The 18,301-nt window shown below is 41.6% G+C and overlaps 1 protein-coding gene across 3 annotated transcripts in view; it reads right to left on the bottom strand.

Moving 5' to 3' along the window:
* LOC149349555 (WD repeat-containing protein 91) overlaps window positions 1-18,301 on the bottom strand; it is a 52,567-nt gene that overhangs the window by 24,152 nt on the left and 10,114 nt on the right. For 2 of the 3 annotated variants that reach the window (XM_089578531.1, XM_089578529.1), the window contains 10 exons: window positions 16,283-16,416; window positions 14,240-14,328; window positions 14,052-14,127; window positions 13,914-13,945; window positions 13,743-13,834; window positions 12,963-13,062; window positions 10,293-10,399; window positions 8,665-8,797; window positions 6,267-6,366; window positions 4,260-4,372 (listed from right to left, as the gene is read on the bottom strand). In XM_089578531.1, the coding sequence (XP_089434657.1) occupies window positions 4,260-4,372; window positions 6,267-6,366; window positions 8,665-8,797; window positions 10,293-10,399; window positions 12,963-13,062; window positions 13,743-13,834; window positions 13,914-13,945; window positions 14,052-14,127; window positions 14,240-14,328; window positions 16,283-16,416 (976 nt within the window). Of the gene's footprint in view, window positions 1-35; window positions 165-4,259; window positions 4,373-6,266; window positions 6,367-8,664; window positions 8,798-10,292; window positions 10,400-12,962; window positions 13,063-13,742; window positions 13,835-13,913; window positions 13,946-14,051; window positions 14,128-14,239; window positions 14,329-16,282; window positions 16,417-18,301 lie in introns of all 3 variants that reach the window. The other variant, XR_016290119.1, reaches the window with a different exon arrangement.

Raw genomic sequence — 18,301 nt, 5'->3', positions numbered from 1 at the left:
ATTAGAAAAATGAGAAAAAAACTGCCTGAACTCACAAGGTTCAGTGCAACAGATAACAACCATAACATCATTGTAGTGGTCAGGGGGGTTGTGTAGATGAAAAAAGCCTTCTTTTCTGCTCCTTACTGCTGACGACAAGATCCTTATATGGCAGCCACTATCATCTGTGCAAGAAGGCAAGACAGAATCTGGACTGCTACAAGCACAGTTCATCAGTGCAGATGAGACTGGGGGAGTACATGAGGAAAACCAAGTAGGAAATGCCACATCTGCTGCAAGCTGTGGAGACTAAATGAAAAAGCCAATACCAAATCTTGTCTCACTTTTTAGATTTCAAAGAGGTGGCAACAGCAGAGTTTACTTCAGACTATAATGCCAATAAACTAGTTCAGTTCGAGATATGTGCTTAAAATAAGCAGAATCCCTGAAGCCACAGCTTAATGCTACTCTTACTATCAGCACAGAGAAATATCCATCGCTGCCTTCCTTACGTCCAGTGATCTTTGACAGGCTGTATCACATAGTAAACTGGGGGAAACCATCGTCATCATCAGCCCGACTACATCCACTGCAGGACAAAGACCTCTCCCATATCCCTCCAATTAACCCTGTCCTGTGCCAGTTGCGGCCACCTTATCTCCACAAACTTCTTTATCTCATCCGCACATAGAACTCTCTGCCGCACCCTGCTATGCTTGCCTTCTCTTGGTATCCAGTCTGTTATCCTTAACGACCGTCAGTTATCTGGCCTTCGCATTACATGCCCTGCCCAAGCCCATTTCTTTTTCTTGATTTCGGCCAGGATGTCATTAACCCGCGTTTGTTCTCTCACCCACTCTGCCCTCTTCCTGTCCCTTAACGTTACACCTATCATTTTCCTTTCGATAGCATGCTGCATTGTCCTCAATGAATATCGTTGGTTTCATTCCCCTTCATAATTATGTCAGCCTGCAAACCTTCCCAATTAAGAAATAAAGGCCAAGTGTGACAAGTTGAAATTTTTGTTTCTTTTTATCAACAATGAAATAAAAATCAACAGGATAAACTATTTTGATACTCTTACTAATAAAACCTCTAGACATCACCACAGCATCTATATTCCGCCTCCAGTAACCCGTAATGATGCATTTAAGTATAGTTTCTTTCCCAGAATGATAAAGGAATGAAATATGCTTCCCAATTTACTAGTTCAGTCTGCTTCACTCAGTGCTTTTTTTGATTAATTTAGACACTCTTATTACATTCCGGGAGTGCAGTGTGCTAACCAATTTGTGCTTCTCATTTGTTGTTTGTATCTGAGTGTAGTATTATCCTTAAAATATCCAAAAGTGCACTCGGGTTTCGTTTTTTTAGAGAGAGATAGAGCTTGCGTGCATGTATATGTATGCGTGTGCATGTGTGCGTGCGTGTGTGTGTGCACGTGCGTGTGCACGTGCGTGTACTACAATGTACTGCATGGATTGCATACATTGCTATTGTCTGGCGTTATAAGTGTTAAGTTTGGTTTGGTTTATGGGGTTTAACATCCCAAAGCGACTAAGGCTATGAGAGACGCCGTAGTGGAGGGGTCCGGAAATTTCAACCACCTGGGGTTCTTTAACGTGCACTGACATTGCACAGTACACGGGCCTCTAGAATTTCTCCTCCAAAGAAATTCTAGCCGCCGCGGCCGGGATCGAACCCGTGTCTTTCAGGCCAGCAGCCGAGCACCATAGCCACTGAGCCACCGCGGCGGCCGTTATAAGTGTTAATTTATATGTATAATCACATATTTCTGTTATCCAGTGTAATTGGTTGTTTGTATGCATTGCACATTTGCCATATCAGATTTGTTGGAAATCTTGTTTTCTGTTTTGTTTCCACTCCTGTAATGGCCTTTCAACAGGGAAGTCAGTATCAGTGAATAAAGAAAGAAGCAGAGAAAAACCCTTTTCGTTAGCCTCCACGTTTCTTCCCCTTAGGTGAGTACTGGTAAGATACAGCTGTTATATACTTTTCTCTTGAGGGATATTGGTAAACTATCATTCATGGTCTGAGAGAACCAGTGAGATGCACTCTCCCCCCCGTCTTATTTTACAAGTTATTTCCCTCTCGTGATCCGGATCTGCAGTCACTACCTGCCCTAAGTAGAGTATTCACTAGGTGAGAATATGGTCTATCGTTGAGTAGCCTTTACAAAATGGAGCTTTGGAAAGACTAGATGAATTCTGTCATGACAGGATTTTCTCTATGCACAGGATGAAGAAGCCTGCCTTGCTATGTTCTCATACCCATGCTTTAAGTCAACTGCATTAAGCCAAAAATTAAGAGGCACTCAAGCTCTTAAGGGTATGATATGACAGCGTTAATGGGTCCCTTCAGCAGCCTGGGGTCCTCTTTGCGTACCACTTCACAGACACGGATACTGCTCTTTCATTCACCATCATATAACACCTAACCTACCCTCAAAAGTACAGCGCGATTAGCATTAGAGATCATTCCCGCGCAAGTATTCCCTATCTGTCGCCTATAAGTTCTGCCTACATGCCCATATATACGGAATTAATCATTGTCTACATTCATAGATCGAGAGAAGTCCCCTGGCACAATTGTGCAGCGGTTAAGCAATGCGCCACTGTACTGGCAGGTGGCTGTTTCAAACACAGCCACCGGTGGAGCCTGTGACACCCAGGTTGCTCTTCATGAGCAACCTTTAGCGACCAATCAATAATTTAACTGCCACCTGCCACGGTGGGCAATTTGCAACAATCCGGTGGGCAGGTTGTGATGGCCCCACAATTGGTCACATCACCTAGGTGGCAGGTGGATGACTGCTTTTCTGGAGACTTTTTGCTCACACCCCCCCACTGTCAATGATGATGACGCTGGGTTTTCCACTGAACATGACCCTTAAGACTATCACAATAAAAGGACAGCTGACACAGGTGAAAGAATTAGGACTGCAGAAAGCAGATTCCTGTACTTCTATTGAAGCAACTAAGAAGTCGTGACACAAAAAAAAAATGAATATAGAGCCCTCAGTGAATATTTCAGAAGTGTTCAACCACCTGCCAACTAATGTAACAGAACTTAAAGCAATTTCTGTTTAGAAAGATGCTGTATATTCAAAGGAGGCTCTGCTGACAAGGGATTGTTATTCATATGACTAGTGGTGAATTGTAGAAATTTTTTAATGTTCTAACCTAACAAAGTTCAAGTGAAAGAGTGCTTTCACTGGCTCAAGAAATTGTCAGTGCCTGAAGAGAATGCCTCTGACTTTGCTATGTACTACAACAATTATTTTTCAGATAACAGCATGTGGCATTTTCTTATGCCCTTTTTTTTGCAGAGCAAGTAAGAACGAATTAACACTGTAAACATAACTATGGCACTCAAACCTCAAATATTTTTTATTCACAGCATCTTGACTCTCGTCTTCTTGCCTGTAGTCATTGTGCCCTGCTTTGCAGCAATGATTTTATAGTAACTTGCCCAAATAGCCATTCTAGCACTTTTCATGATTCTGTTCCCTTGACCTTACAATTCCTATGCATATGCTTGAAATGTAAGTTTTCTGCTATATTTTAAAAACAACCTGTGTGTTCAAGTGGTTCATAAAAGAAAGTCTGACTGTTTCAAGGTTGAATTCAAAAGCTTCCACCAGAAAAGCTTTCTTGACACAATGGCAGAGCACTGCAGTCTGCACCACATGTCTTTAAAGGGGTACAGGCACAAATTTTCGGGTGTCCGTTTTTTTTTTTTTTTTGCCTTGAAAGAGGCCTATGGGACTAGTAATCATGAAAATGAGCTCGAAACACCAGTGCACAACATTAATAATTAATTAAAAACAATTTTGCCCCAGCAGTTTCAGTCTCAGCCGGCGCAAGCTCTAGAGTGCACCTTGATGTCATGGCCAACCAGCAAACCTGGTCTACCACATTCCTGATGACGGTGGTGCCAAGAGCAAGCACTGGTTGTTCCTGTGAACAATCACCAGATGTGGTGACGTCACAATAACGGGGACAAGTGCACCATGACGTCACTTGATGCAGGTGGAAATGCCCAGCGGCTCCTCGGACAACATTCAAAATCATAATAAATTATATTCCCCTCAATGCATGCAACTGAAACCTGCTAGAAGGCCTCTCCGTACATTCATAAAACAAATCATATCATTTGTTTGCATTCAAAACTTTGTGTCTGTACCCCTTTAATGCAGTCGACAAAGACAGAAAGCTCCAACTGATGCTAAAAATTTCATGTGCAGAATTGATACGTACAGTGCCCTCTGCTCCTATTGTAAAGCACGTGGCTTCATCACCACTGAACTGCACAGAAAAAGCTTCCGTCTCATGGGCCACCCAGTTTGTGATGCATTCATGAGTTCTGACATCTGCAAAAAATCAATTGAAAGCCATGTAAAAATATGGAAATAGAAAAGGCTATGACCCATACAAAGTCTGTATACTGGTTTACAAATAGTCAAACAGAGATAATGTGCTAGAGGACTATTTTTGCTTCTACAGGTTGAGTCTAATCTTTCATACACATTGCACTGAAAAACTTTTATGAAAGATTTTCTTATGAGCCATGTGCAAAATACTTATGCCAGATGTAAAGGCAGACATAATGACAAATGTGCTTGCACAACTGACTATTTAGCAAACTGAAGGTCTAACTTGAATAATAATGTTCACTTTGTCAAGAGAGGCCCACTGAAATGAAAAGACAAAAACTTGTTCCACTTTTACGAGAATGTACAGGTAGCTCCAATATGAAACGGAACAGCCAGTTTGCCCAAAAGGACAAATTCTGTTGTTACTTAGCCACTGAAGTTGAAACTGTCTTACGGGCACTATCCATCCAGAGGAGAGCTGTTTAGGACAAAGGAAAAAGTGTACTTTTCATCAAGAAAGAAACTACAAAAAAGACATGAGTGAGACAATGAACAGGACAGGCGTCCACTACCCCACTCACTGCCTCACTGATGTCTTTTTTTTTTGTAGTTTCTTTCTTAATAATGAACAATGGCCAACAACTAGCTATCTTGTACCTTTCACTCATACTCAAGGTGTAATCAATGACTGAATGTGCATAACATGTTCCCTTTCATAGTGAAGCTACCTGTACATGACCTACAAAGACAGCGCAGTAGTTGTGGTGTTTCCCTCTGCATCACATGGTAGTCAAAGCTATTTATGTATTATTGAAAATAGTATGGCTTGCAACACATGCACAGCAGCCAGACAATGCTGTGAGACAAGACTGTGGCACCAACATATCCGATGCACCTGAAAACAAAAACGAGATGGCAAATATGGGCTGAAATAAATAAATGAATGAATGAATAAGAATGAAAGTGTAGCACGATTTAAAACGATATGAATCACTTAATGAGCTTCCTTCATCACTTTCTCCTTGTTTCCTTTGAACTTTGTGTGGTTTAAGAGTTTCACATTCAAATATCTTGTAGTTTGGTAACCTATATAACTGCCTGGTCACAAGTTCTCATGCGCTCGCTTTTCGGACAACGACTCACATATATAGTAACTAACATTAAAAAAAAACGAAGAAAGAGAAAAATGGCAGTGACGTACCCTAAGTTACAGAAAATGTTGGTGCACTCAGAGTTGGTGCTTTCCGTTTACTTTGCATAAATAAGAAATTAGGCTAGCACCACAAGCACCAAGATTACTAAGTCTCTAAGTTCACTCAGGACAAGTCAAGCATGAAAACACACTTTACATGCTTCTGTATTGTGCTTGCACTGCGACAATGCCACTGACACACCCCATGTAGCACAGGAGATAAAGAACAGGAAGCATAGACAACAAACACTACAAGGCACCCCAGGTAGAGGACAGGCACATGATGCAGAAACATATAAGTAAACAAGAAACTAGGGCGTGCAACTTTCCTCACTATCTCTGGCGATGGACAACACGCTTGGACAGTGTAAGCATAGGTCCTTAAGATCTCCTGATTTCTTATAGGAGCATATCGCACTCGTGCACTTTCTTTGTGTAAGCCATGTCAAGACATACTATTGTTTTTTCAACATTGAACCCTACAAAGTGGCTGCTTTTGTGTTGTTAAACAATGAAACACCAATATATGTTCTTGGCATGTGCCTTCTGAAATAATACCTTCACTGTAATGCTGAGACCAGCAATATGACAAAACATGTTGACATGCTTGATTTCTCTTCCAAGTTGCTTTCATTATAAAAAACGTAGTAATGGCAACTTTAATGGTGATAATCCCTTCAGAAAGGAGTTACAGCTCACCAAAAAGACATATGTCACCTCCCGACGTGCCACACAGCAGAAGCTGGCCATTGTGACTGAACACACAACAATTGACAGATGAGCTGCACTTGAGGTGCCCCTGCAAAACAATGCAAGTAAAACGAATATTAGTGCGAAAGCACTATTCCGATAGGTAAGCCCCGAGCAAGATTTTGTGATGTTTGTCAGTTTGTGCCAAGTATCTTGCGATGTTTGTGGGTTTGTGCCAAGTGAAATAAATAAATCAAAATAAATCAAACAAATATTGCCGCGACTGGGATTCGAACCCGTCACGGCGCGAACAGATCAGCTTCGCTGGCCACTACACGAGAGCACTAGGCTATCGCTGCAGCCGATCACGCCTCGTGTTAAACTGCAACACACTCTCGCACTGTGCATTGTGCATCATTGTCTTCATCAACTTCCATATGCGGCGCGAAGACACAGACAGAAATTCTCTTTCTTATCATCGTCGTTAGTGTTCATGCACTTGCTGCTTTCACACGTTTATAGAATTCAGGCAAAAATTCTCTGTCATTTTCTGTTCCAGGTCAATTTTGCACATCAAAATCTAAATTTTGCAGAATTAGAGCATGTACAGGCGGCCAAATCTTTAGCTACTGCACGCAATGTCTGCCTTTTCTATGCTCCTGTGAAAGCTCAATATTAAGCATGGGATTGGTAAGCTTGTACTTAGATTTGATCTTTTTGCAAGTTTGCTCCTCCGTCGTAAGGTGCAGGAAAACAGAAAAGGCAGCCATCGCACACAACAGCTAAAGATCTGGCTGGCTATGCACCTGACTAACACTACAACACTCCCCATTTTCCCATGCAGCCGGTATGAATGACACCATCTGAATTCATTAAACCCTGGAACCTCAAAAATATGAATTAATTATTAAGTTACAGTTTTTCAAGGCTCTTTAGTCCTTCAGTGTTATATATTTACCACCATACTGCATTTCTTGAATGGCTAACTGTCATTTTGTGTTTTTTGCTTGTTGACTCAATTATGTGCTTACCTCATAAATCAATACATTTCTTACAGTGCATGCAGTGCATTCACAAGTGTACAACAATAAGAAATGCTGATTTATGTTGAATGTAACACTCAAGAGATGTCGCAGTGAACTTGACAGTGTTCGCGGTTTTTTATATACAGTACAAGAAAGCTGTATAATCAGCTAAAGCACACAGCACAGTCTGACAAACTAGTAAACTGTCATACTTAGGCTTACTGCATCCAGATGTACTGAACTACTGCCTACAATGAGAGCAGTAAGTAAAAAATAAAGCTTAATTGAAAATCACCTTGAAATCCGCTAGCTCCAATATGAAAATTTGCACAAACAGCCCAGCTTGAAAAGAAACAGTAGGCTCCCTTTGGTATCAACACAATGGAACTTTGTAAATGCATTCAACCTGGCAGAAGCTGTGTCCAAAACGTAAGGTCGTGTGGGAATATACAGGCACTATTAGAAAAGCCAGGAATGATACAAACATAAATGAGGAGGATTTCAGAAGAAAATATTAATCAGGTACTTTGAAAAGATATGGTTTAGTTTATTGGGGGTTAACGTCCCAAAGCGACTCAGACTGTGAGGGACTAACACATAACCTGCAGAAGTCATTCAGTCGTGAACTTTAGGCTTCTGTGTGACAACCACTTTTTTTTTTGTGTCACACAGAAAAAGAGAACATCAGTCGAATGTTTGCTAAAGACTGTTCGCAATTCTCATGCTCCTCCACATGCAGAGGCCATGAGTTTGGCTCCAGCAGATGGGGTGCTATCTTTTCTCCTACTCTGCTGCATTATCTGCAATCCAAAAGAATTCAATCGCCTTTCTTTACTAACAAGAAACAAAAGAACAATAAAAGTAATATTCCCTATGCCTTCCTTGGTATCAAAGACTGTTGGCTGCTTTTGTATATATCTAACAAGCCCCTCATCCCCACTGTTCTTTCATCTTGCCGCTTCCCTTGGCAGGAGTGTAGAGCAATACTGTGGGGTAGGGAGACAGTGAAACTGGACTTCAAAAGCAAATAAGTGACAAGGACACCTATAGCCAGATCATTTATAATAATAATGGAGTAATTACTCATTGGCATCCACCCAAGCGCAGCCATACAGCTACAAAGGAAAGCTATACAGCTTTCTCAAAAACTTCGTAGTTAAAGAAAAATCTCCTCCACCTTAGGGAATTCCCCTAAACATTTGACCACCATTTATAATCTATGAAGTTTGCACAGTTCCCATAGTGGATGAACGACTGCTCCATAAGGCTTCATGGATAAAACTCATCATCCAGTAATATCGCATGACAGACAGACAGACAGTTGCCTGTAGGCTCTAACTTGAAGCTTTTCATTCAGTACAAAGCAGCAGGTGTCTACTCACTTGCAACTGCTTGCTTTTCAGGTCCCAGAGGAGCAGTTTCCCGGGGACCGGTGCAGTTGCCATCACTGAAGGCTCCGAGTGGAGAGAACTAACCACCACTGGTTCCACTGGACTGCATGCTAGGCAGGCAACGCTACAAACAAAGGCAATTTTTTAGATATGCTGACAATCTAAAGAGGAAAAATTATGTGCTGAAGGAAGAAATCATTAAAAACACATTTATACTTAAACACAATTATAGAAGCCATATTTTCTATGATTCCCTTATATGTGCGGATAAACCGTACATTCTTATTTTTTCGATTTCTTTTTTGTTATGTTCAAATTGTGAACTAAGTGCTTTGTATGTTTGTATGTATGCTTTACACGCTTTCATTATCCCTGCCGCCGATGTAGTTTGGGGGAAAGGAACGTTGTCAAGCCGCAATATTGCGGCTTTTTTTCCCTCCTCCTCAGCCATGTGATTTTCTTTACATGTCTGGAATAAAGCTGACTTGACTTGACTTGACTTGACTTGAACACACTTAAGTTATGACGCCATGTAAAATTTTTTGTGAAAAAACTGAAAGTGCAAGAGCAGAATGTACAAAAACTCTCACTCACTATCCGTGAAGAAAAGTTTCTGCTTTCCCATTCTTTTTCTCATACATGATAAGCCTGTACTAATTATGTAGCATGTCAAAAAAATTTCTTGGAAATTTGGATTGTTCCATCTGTGGACCTCCACTTGATCCTATGGTCAGTGCTGGTGGCTGATGCCAAGCACATAAAAGTATGTTACCAAGCAGATACAACAAGACAGCAAGAGATAGCAATGTAAACTGCATTTCAGTCTTATGAAGAGTGCTCAAGAAGTGCATTTCACAGCAAACAAAAAGATGTCTCGTCACTGCTGCAAGCTTCCGAAGAAGACATCTGCTTCAAGGCACAGCCACATGCATCTACCAGCCAGACAAACATGAGCACCCCATCTCAAGCCTAACACTTGTAGTCTAATTTCACTTTTTAATTGTCTGCAGTACAGTGCTTGAGCACTCTGCACAAGGATGATGTGCACTGTACTCAGACTAGTTTTGAAATAAGTTTTCTCTCTTTCTCTAGGTGACACAATTTATAGTTGGAACACTGACCGAAAGGCAGAGTTGAGTAGATTGTGTAAAAAAGTAAATAAAAATTCTGAAGCCATCAGCTTTCTTTTATCTCCAGTTTGTACTAAGGTTACATTTCTGGCTAGTGCAGCACCATACTTTGCAATAATGCTCACTAGTTCTGTTAGCAATATTGAATCATTATAATCTTGTTTGATGCAAAGAATGTTAGTTTAGAAGCCATGAATTCTCACTGCTCCAAAGACTACTATAAATTTCTTTGCACTGCATAAGCCAGCCAGTTCATTTCAAGTGAGACAGCCTTTCATTTTACACCAAACAACTGCACAACAGTTACCTATGCTCAAGGCTTGAGAGCAACTAAGTCGTTTTTTTACTTAGTTTTTCAAATGCAATTTGTATTAGAAAACAAGACAGAAAAAAATGGTTGCAGTTAGAGTAGTCAAGGATCTTCAAGAATATTGAGTACAAGATTTCATTGTTTCACAAGGAATCAGTGCCCACAGGGACTACACTAACCTGTGCTCTTTAAGAACTGATGCAGACTCTGGCACAATATCGAAAAGGGGTCTCCGCTCCTTGGTGTCATACAACCTCAGGTTGCCCTGCTTAAGCCCGTAAACCAACTGAAAAGAAGACAATAACAGTGCAGGGGCACATTATTTTCTCAAATTTTTAGATGGGTGCTGTACTTTTGTATTTCAAACAAAACTGTACCAGCAAAATTGTAAATTAGAGGCTCCACATTTAAAATTTTCAGCTGAGAACTAAAATCCATCACTCATGTTCAAAAGCCACTATACTGCATTAAACTTTTACATTTTTTTTTTTCAGGTTTTCTCATCCCTTAGCAACACGCTACCAAGATACCTAGAACAGTATCAGTGAAGTGCTCAGTCTTGCATCCTTGCAATTCTATTGCTTCAGCAACAGAGGTCAATGATCTCACTCTCTGAAACTACTTATTGTGCAAGGTTTTATCTTTGCCATGATAAAACACCAAGATAAAAGAAGCGCTGCGCTAATACGCAGTGCCTGAGACCCCAGTCTCGGGCAGCGTGAGCCAAAGCTTTCTCTCGCTCTGTTTTAAGGAAAAACCTTTACTGCAAAACTTATTATTCTATAGGATAATCTGGATCTGAGCTAGTTGGTTCATAATGCTGCCTCGTGTCGTGTCTCCTTGTTGTGTGGTGTCCCTCGTTGGCTGCTGTTTTAAGTGATTACCCTATAACAGAGGAGTATTGAATTGGGCCATTCTACCACAATCAGCATATGACTATAGCAAAGTGGCTTATGAGTATTTATTTTTTTTTTCATGCTTTGATTCCATGCAGCGACTTAGCCAAAACTGCTGAATCTCCCTTTCACTGCAGCCATCATGATGCGAGGGACTCCTGCTGTGCCAGTGCTGAGAGTATTCATTTGGCTGACGCTTACCTATGAAGAGTTGGTAATGAAAGACATTTCTTGATCAAACCAAAGCACGTCATGATAATATAAGATCCCGCAGGTCCTTTGAGCCTCTCGCAAAAAGAATTGCCCAACTACACATGCCTCTCCCCACCTCCTGAAGTGAACAAACAGCCCTCAGCATATTTGTCCTTTAGCACTCCTTCAGGCTGGTCAGTGCTTCACCAAACACACATTCCCTAAGGATGTGTGCATTTTATTTTACCACTGTTAAAACATCAACATGACATGCAATGTAATTTGTAATTTTATTATTTCATCAAATAGCACACCACAGACTGTACCTGTCCACTAAAGCACGCAGTGTATCCACCTGGTACACTGGAAACAAGTAATGCTGCCTGCAGCAGCAACGAAATGGACCGGTACTGGCGCCTTGCACGTGATACACTGTATACCATTTTGAGCCACTACATTTTTCTAGAAATCATTTTTGCTACATTCAATGGTCTTTTTTGCTTGGCTCGAGCACCTACAAGAGCACTGAAGCAGGAGTGCAAACACCCCCAAGTTTAAACCTGCACTCCAACAGTGCCTTGAACCTGTTCCATTTGGCTCTTGAACAAACTGTTTCAGAATTTAAGCTTTAAAATTGATGAAGCATTTCATTCAAGAACCAATTTTAATCAGGATATCTCTGCACCTTTTGCACGGCCCAAGCACAGGCTTGCATTGTCCTCATGGCTTTCGGCATACCTTAGCTTGTTCCAACGGATTAAATTGTCAGGCAATATTACTCCTTTCGTGAGTTTTTTTTTGTTTGTTTGAACTGCAAAATAAATTTCAATCTCTGCCTCTGCATACTGCTGCTACCAGCAACTTTGTGGAGTTCCATTTTAGTCACCAGTTTACAGTACATTTTTTCATTATGTATGTTACAGAAACCCCTACAGATGCAAATTACCAGTTTAGGAAAGCGTGAAAATTTTCTGACTTTACTGAGCAGCACACCGAGACTGCACAGGACAAATTTTCATCCTCCCAGATGCTTAGTTATGTAGTGTCTGACGAGACTTAGTACCTTCATGTAGCGACTCAACACTGGTTTCAGGGTCTCGATTATACTGCTTTTGACTCATTCCTGTCAAAAGAACTAATGTAAACAAATGAGCACACTTTAAGTATCTTAAAAAGCACCCATCCTTGCAAAAAAAAAAAAAAATGCACTGACTGGAGTTCTGCCAGAGGTACCATTAAACATGAAAGAATTTATCTTTAAAATAATTTTTTGCATTCATTTTGCATGTCTGGCATGATATGGTTCTGTAGACAATTTTGCACATTTCGACACTTTATTTTAGTGCTCACATTTCTGCACACTGAGCCTTCTATAAGGCAATTTGATAGCACTTAGGATATGTGTACAAATGTACAGGTGCCAAAGATCATTGCAGGCACTGCCTGAAGGTGTTATCTTAGTGAAGTTTGTGTACAAGAGACATGTGCTGTGTGGACCAACCAGCTGCTGCACACGACCGCTTGAACACTGACTAGCAAAGGCAAAACCAATTCCACTTCAGCCAACAGTTAGCAAAACATCGAGGACTTCGTCACTGTTGGCATGCACTAACCACGCAAACAGAAAGTTCTGCCCAACGCAGAGCTCTGCACCCAGCAGTCTTTTGGTGCCAAGCCAGGGAAATGGTTTAGTGCAGCGCTACCGATTATTGTACACTTGTGGACGCAACAATAGAGCACTTGAACATAATCGCCACTTGCCAAGTGATCATGCTTGTGCACCCACTCCAGGGCTGTCACACTAGACTTGGATGACACAATAGTGGCCAATGTTCTTGGAGAGGGGTTGGAACTCCAGACCCTACAGTGCAGATGGGAAAAGACTAGCATTTGGAGTCTCCAATGGTGCATGCAAGGAAAGCTTAAAGGTGCACTGAAGAGGAATCTGAGCTCATCTTTTTGTCACGGGAACTCGATCTATACGTTCTGAGCATTCTTAGAAACTTCGATTTATTGCCCTGTGTGGCTCATTTTCCTCCGGCTCCCGCCTTTTTTTTTTAATTCTCCCTCGTACGGTGGGCGGAGTCGACCAACGCGTAGAGTGCCTTGCAGCCAGCTCCGTGGAGGCTTTGCTTTCGCTTTATTTTGTTTTTTAGGTTTCCGTGAATAAAGAGTTTCATTCGCAGATAATATAGCCGCAAAACAAGCCCGCAGAAATAAAAATACGCGCGGACTATTTGCTTCTACAGACTACTACGTATTACTCTGCCGATGGCAGGGCGGCAAGCCGCCGCGGGACTGGCTGAAAGGCACTCCACGCGTTGGTCGACTCCGCCCACCGTACGAGGAAGAAATAAAAAAAAAGGCGGGAGCCAGACGTTAATTCGATTTAATTAAGAAAATGAGCCACACAGGGCAATAAATCGAAGTTTTTAAGAATGCTCCGAACGTGCAGATTGAGTTCCCGCGGCAAAAAGACGAGTTCAGATTCCTCTTCAGTGCACCTTCAAGTAAAAATTCGGTTTTGAAATTATGGCCCACTTTATTACGCCGGCTGTGTCGGCACTGGCCAGCGTGCCCGAATTGCTGAACTTGCAGTGGGTGATGCATGACTGATGTTCATTGTACTCCTCCTAGAAATCGGGAAGAGTCAGTCTGTACGGTGGCGGCACAACCCGGCTGATGCACAAAAAAATTAAACATGAGACTCACTTGATTAAGCAAGAGTAACTTGTCCTCCTCACCTGCCAGCAGGGAGTAGAGTCAAGGCATGGGTGGCATTATGATAAAAACTGGTTTTATTCACAAATGACACAGCTTTTTTTATATACAAGGAAAGTCAGCTTTTACCAGAGGAGCTCTTCAAGAAAAAAGTTGACGCAGTTGCTCGTTCCAGCTTCTCTGCAAGCCGACTTAATGCTACATCCTGAAATAGGCGCATGCTGTAGCAGTTCATTCCAGTGCTAGGTAAAAGATGCATTACGCACATGCAACTCAGTATACTCGCGACATTCTCACAACGGCAGTGCATTACGCACCTTCAGTTGTAAAGAAGATGCTGCTGGGGAGTCTTGGGACAATGTTTGGTTTTCAGAAGTGCTATTGGCTGGGGGTCGTTTTGTTTTGTCTGCCAGAAAAAAAAAAGAAAGGAAGTGGCAACATTCAGCAAATAAAGAACTCAAAGGCATCTCCTTTACACATGCTAATGCAACTTGACTACCACATATCGCATGCACTTGATAATTTAAATAACATCAATTTATATGTATACAGGGCTCAATCTGCCACAATTCACATCAAGCTAGTCTGTGAAAACACACATTTTTTCTATCATTGTAAAGTTCTGCTGCAAGGAAGTGTTGCTACTTTGATTGGTTAGTCAGTGTGCAAGCACTTTAAAGGCTCCTACATAAGCAATCAATGCACTGACCATAATTAGCATAAATTAAATTGGCCTGACCCGTTGCACTGACCACACACTATCAGGGCCCCTATTCTACCTTCAGTCCCTCGAGGGACTCCAAGAGCTCACCCACTGGTTGAGCCAGTGGAAGCAGTTTTTTCTGCTGCAATGAAAAGAGCAGCTGCAATGAAAAGAGCAGTGATGCAGTCACATCATCTGCATCCATGGCATTTGTGGGCTAAAAAGTCTGAATAGCCTGCTATGCAACTGCAGCCACAAGCGATTGTTCCAGAACTGGTGCGCCTTCGAGGCCATCAGCACTGTAACCCAAACCACAGTGTTATACCCGTGCCACACGCGCACAAGAAATGGCAGTAAATGCTTAAGGCCTTAAGTTTGTTAATGCCCTTATTTTCGGAGTTGGTGCTACACGTCCACATTTAATGCCATTATCGAAAGTGACGATGACGATAACGCTTGCAAGGTAGTCAAAAGTTTCATCTGAATATAAACATTCCTAATGAGCACAATCTCTTGGGAATGTTGTTCAAATGTAATGTAAAAACGATTTTTCAGAAAATACGGCTGTTCCTGCTTTACAAGTCGAAAAAGTAGCCATAAACTCGCATGTCAGCACACAAGTAGAGAGTACCTGTCAATAAGGCTGGTTAAAATGGCACTCTTTGCATCGAAAATGCGGTATAGATGCCTCATCTGACTGAAAGTTAAGAATTAAACATTTCCTACTGGTTAGGAAGTTGTTACTAACAAAGCTGCATGCTTTTCTGCGTGTGGAATGGGAATGAGAGTACACAATGCACGGGCGAATGAGTTGTGGCGAACTCAGTAGGTCGCGAATGGCCGTAAGGCTAATGCCATTAAATTTATGCGTGTGGCACCATTAAAATGAATGCCATTAAAACTTAAGGCAGTAAGCAATTAATGGCATTAAATCTGTCCGTGTGGCACGGGTATTAGAGGCCAAGCAGCAACAAATAGGGTTGCCAAATTAGACGTGTTTCGGTAGTGACGCACACCTCACTATCGTCTTGGCTGGTCCAATGATGCTTTGCAGTGCAGCTAAATGCCCCATCCACTTCCACTGCTTCAGTCAATCGGTACGTGCTTCAAGGAATCGATCCCTTGAGAGATCAAAGTTAGGATATGGGCCCAGTTGGAAAATCTACAACTAAAGCAACATCACGGGGTTAAAAAGAGTTTAAAAAAATCCTGCTGGAGATGATAAAAATGTGACAAGATCAGCCTGAAAAGAAATTAAAGTGTAATAAATTTATCATAACAAACAACACAGAATTCACATATTTCAGACAATATATACCAACCAACAAGGTTATTCACAAAAGTATATTGTGTGCCTTGCATTAACTCCATAAGCCCTACAGTGTGACCAAAAAAGGCACACAATAGCAATGTTCATAAAAAGCTTGAAACGTTACCACAAAAGCCACACTCCCACTCATGTAAGCCATTCACAAGAGGCAAATGTGTATTTCACTCCAGGTGATGCATACCACTGCAACAAATGCATACCATTGCATACCAAAGAAAGAAATAAGCTGAACCATCACTTCCACAGATCCCAACATAGCAACAAAAAAAATGTGACTCAAAAGCCTGAATGCGGTATCTCAGCACACACCATAAAAGCACCACTAACTTTGTTCTTCTAAAGGCTGCTTTTTGGGCTCTGTCTGCAGTTTGCGGCCTGTGACAGGTGATGTCTGAATGTTGCCAAATGTCCGCATCAGTGCAGGTAGAATCCTTCTGCCCCCCTCTGCAACTGGAGCCTCTCTGGAAAATAATGCAGCATGAAAAGTTTGGTTTATAGGGTTTAACGTCCCAAAGCAACTCAGGCCATGAGGGACACCGTAGTAAGGGCTCCGGAAATTTCGACCACCCGGGGTTCTTTAATGTGCACTGACATCGCACAGCACACGGGCCTCTAGAATTTCACCTCCATCGAAATTTTATTGCAGTGGCCGGGATCGAACCTGCGTCTTTCGGGTCAGCAGTCAAGCACCATAACCACTGAGCCACCGCGGCGGCCGCAGCATGAAAAATAAGTAACCAAAACATTTCGTTCATTACATTCCCAACTAAAGAATGAGCTCAGCAAGCGTGGCCATAAGCCATGTATCAGTCAACCTTCCTGCCAATGCCACATAGCCATTCTCAGTGCCAGTAAATTTGTTCCAGGTTGTGCTAGAATGGCAGGAAATGGTTTAGCATGCTGAAATAAAAACTCTTGCAGCTAGACCCAAAGAAATCCCCTGGCCCAGATAATATTCTCACTACCTTTCTTAAGACGTATGCTCAAAAAATAGCTCATTTTTTGATACTGCTACTTAATAAGTCTTTTGAATCAGGTATTGTACCAGATGAATGGAAAATTTCCCGTAGGGTTCCCATTTTTAAAAACGGCAGCCAAATAAAAGTTGGTAATTACCGCTTGACCTCACTGATTTCTGCTTGCTGTAAAGTGCAAGAACATGCGCTCATGAAATACCTCAACAACTTTTTAAAGCAATCAGAAATAATAACTAGCACTCAACATGGTTTCCGACGAGGGTTCTCAACTACAACACAACTTGTGGTCACTGTAGACAAACTTGCCAAAGTGACTGATGGTTGTGGTCAGGACGACATGGTTTTTTTAGACTACTTCATAACTTTTCATAGAGTCACACATAATCAACTAATAACAAAAGTGAAAATGATAGCCATTACAGATGGTGTAAGTAATTGGGTCACTGCATGTTTATCAAAACAGAAGTAGTTTGTCGACATAGATGGAGCCCATTCACGTTTCTTAGTGGTTTACTCGGGTTACCTCAGAGATTGGTTTTGGGTGCAGTACTGTTTAATATTTATATAAATGACCTTGCAGAAGCTCTTGCGCCCTCTGTGTCGATTAAGCTGTTTGCTGATGACTTATTTTTAACACTATCAAATGAAGTGAATGATGAGCTTATTTTGAACGCAAATCTGCAACTACTAGAATTATGGCGTGAAAAATGGGAAACTGTCCTTGACTTCGATAAAACAGTCTCTTTATACATCAGTACAAATATTGAGCAATTTAATTTTACGTACAACATAAATAATAACTTAATTAGGGATGTTAAAGAATATAAGTATATAGGTGTCACAATAAATTCCCGGCTGAAATGGACGAAACACATTAATAACATATACTCCTCTGCCTGCAAAAAGCACTACTTACGTAAGTTTCGGATGGGCAGTTGCCCTAGTGCATTATGACTAAAGGCATATACATCCAATGCAAGGCCCAGCCTTGAATATGCCTGCATTGCATCGGACCCCTACGCAACAGATGACAATCAAAAACTCGAAAAAATCCAGCATCTTGTGGCCCGCTTCATCTCCAATCACTACAGGTGCGTAGACTCTCCTTCTGCCATGTTGAAGCTTGCAAATTTGGATCCAATGGTAGACAGAAGAAAGCCCGTCTTAAGTTCTTACAGTCATTATACTTCTCCCGACTTGGTATCCGACCCGAAAGCCACATCGTCAAAGATTCCACACGAGCCTCCCGCCATAAGCATAGCTTTATTTTTGCACACACCAATACAAACAAGTTTTCGTTTTTTTTCCAAGGACAACTTCCGAATGGAACGCACTACCTAACAATTCCCCATTTTTTCATCCTCCTTGA

This window comes from Amblyomma mixtum, chromosome 3 (assembly GCF_055824585.1).
Source record: "Amblyomma mixtum isolate Tamu chromosome 3, ASM5582458v1, whole genome shotgun sequence".
NCBI classification, from domain to species: domain Eukaryota; kingdom Metazoa; phylum Arthropoda; class Arachnida; order Ixodida; family Ixodidae; genus Amblyomma; species Amblyomma mixtum.
Note: the sequence above shows the minus strand (reverse complement) of the source record. Positions and strands in the feature narration are given on the sequence as shown.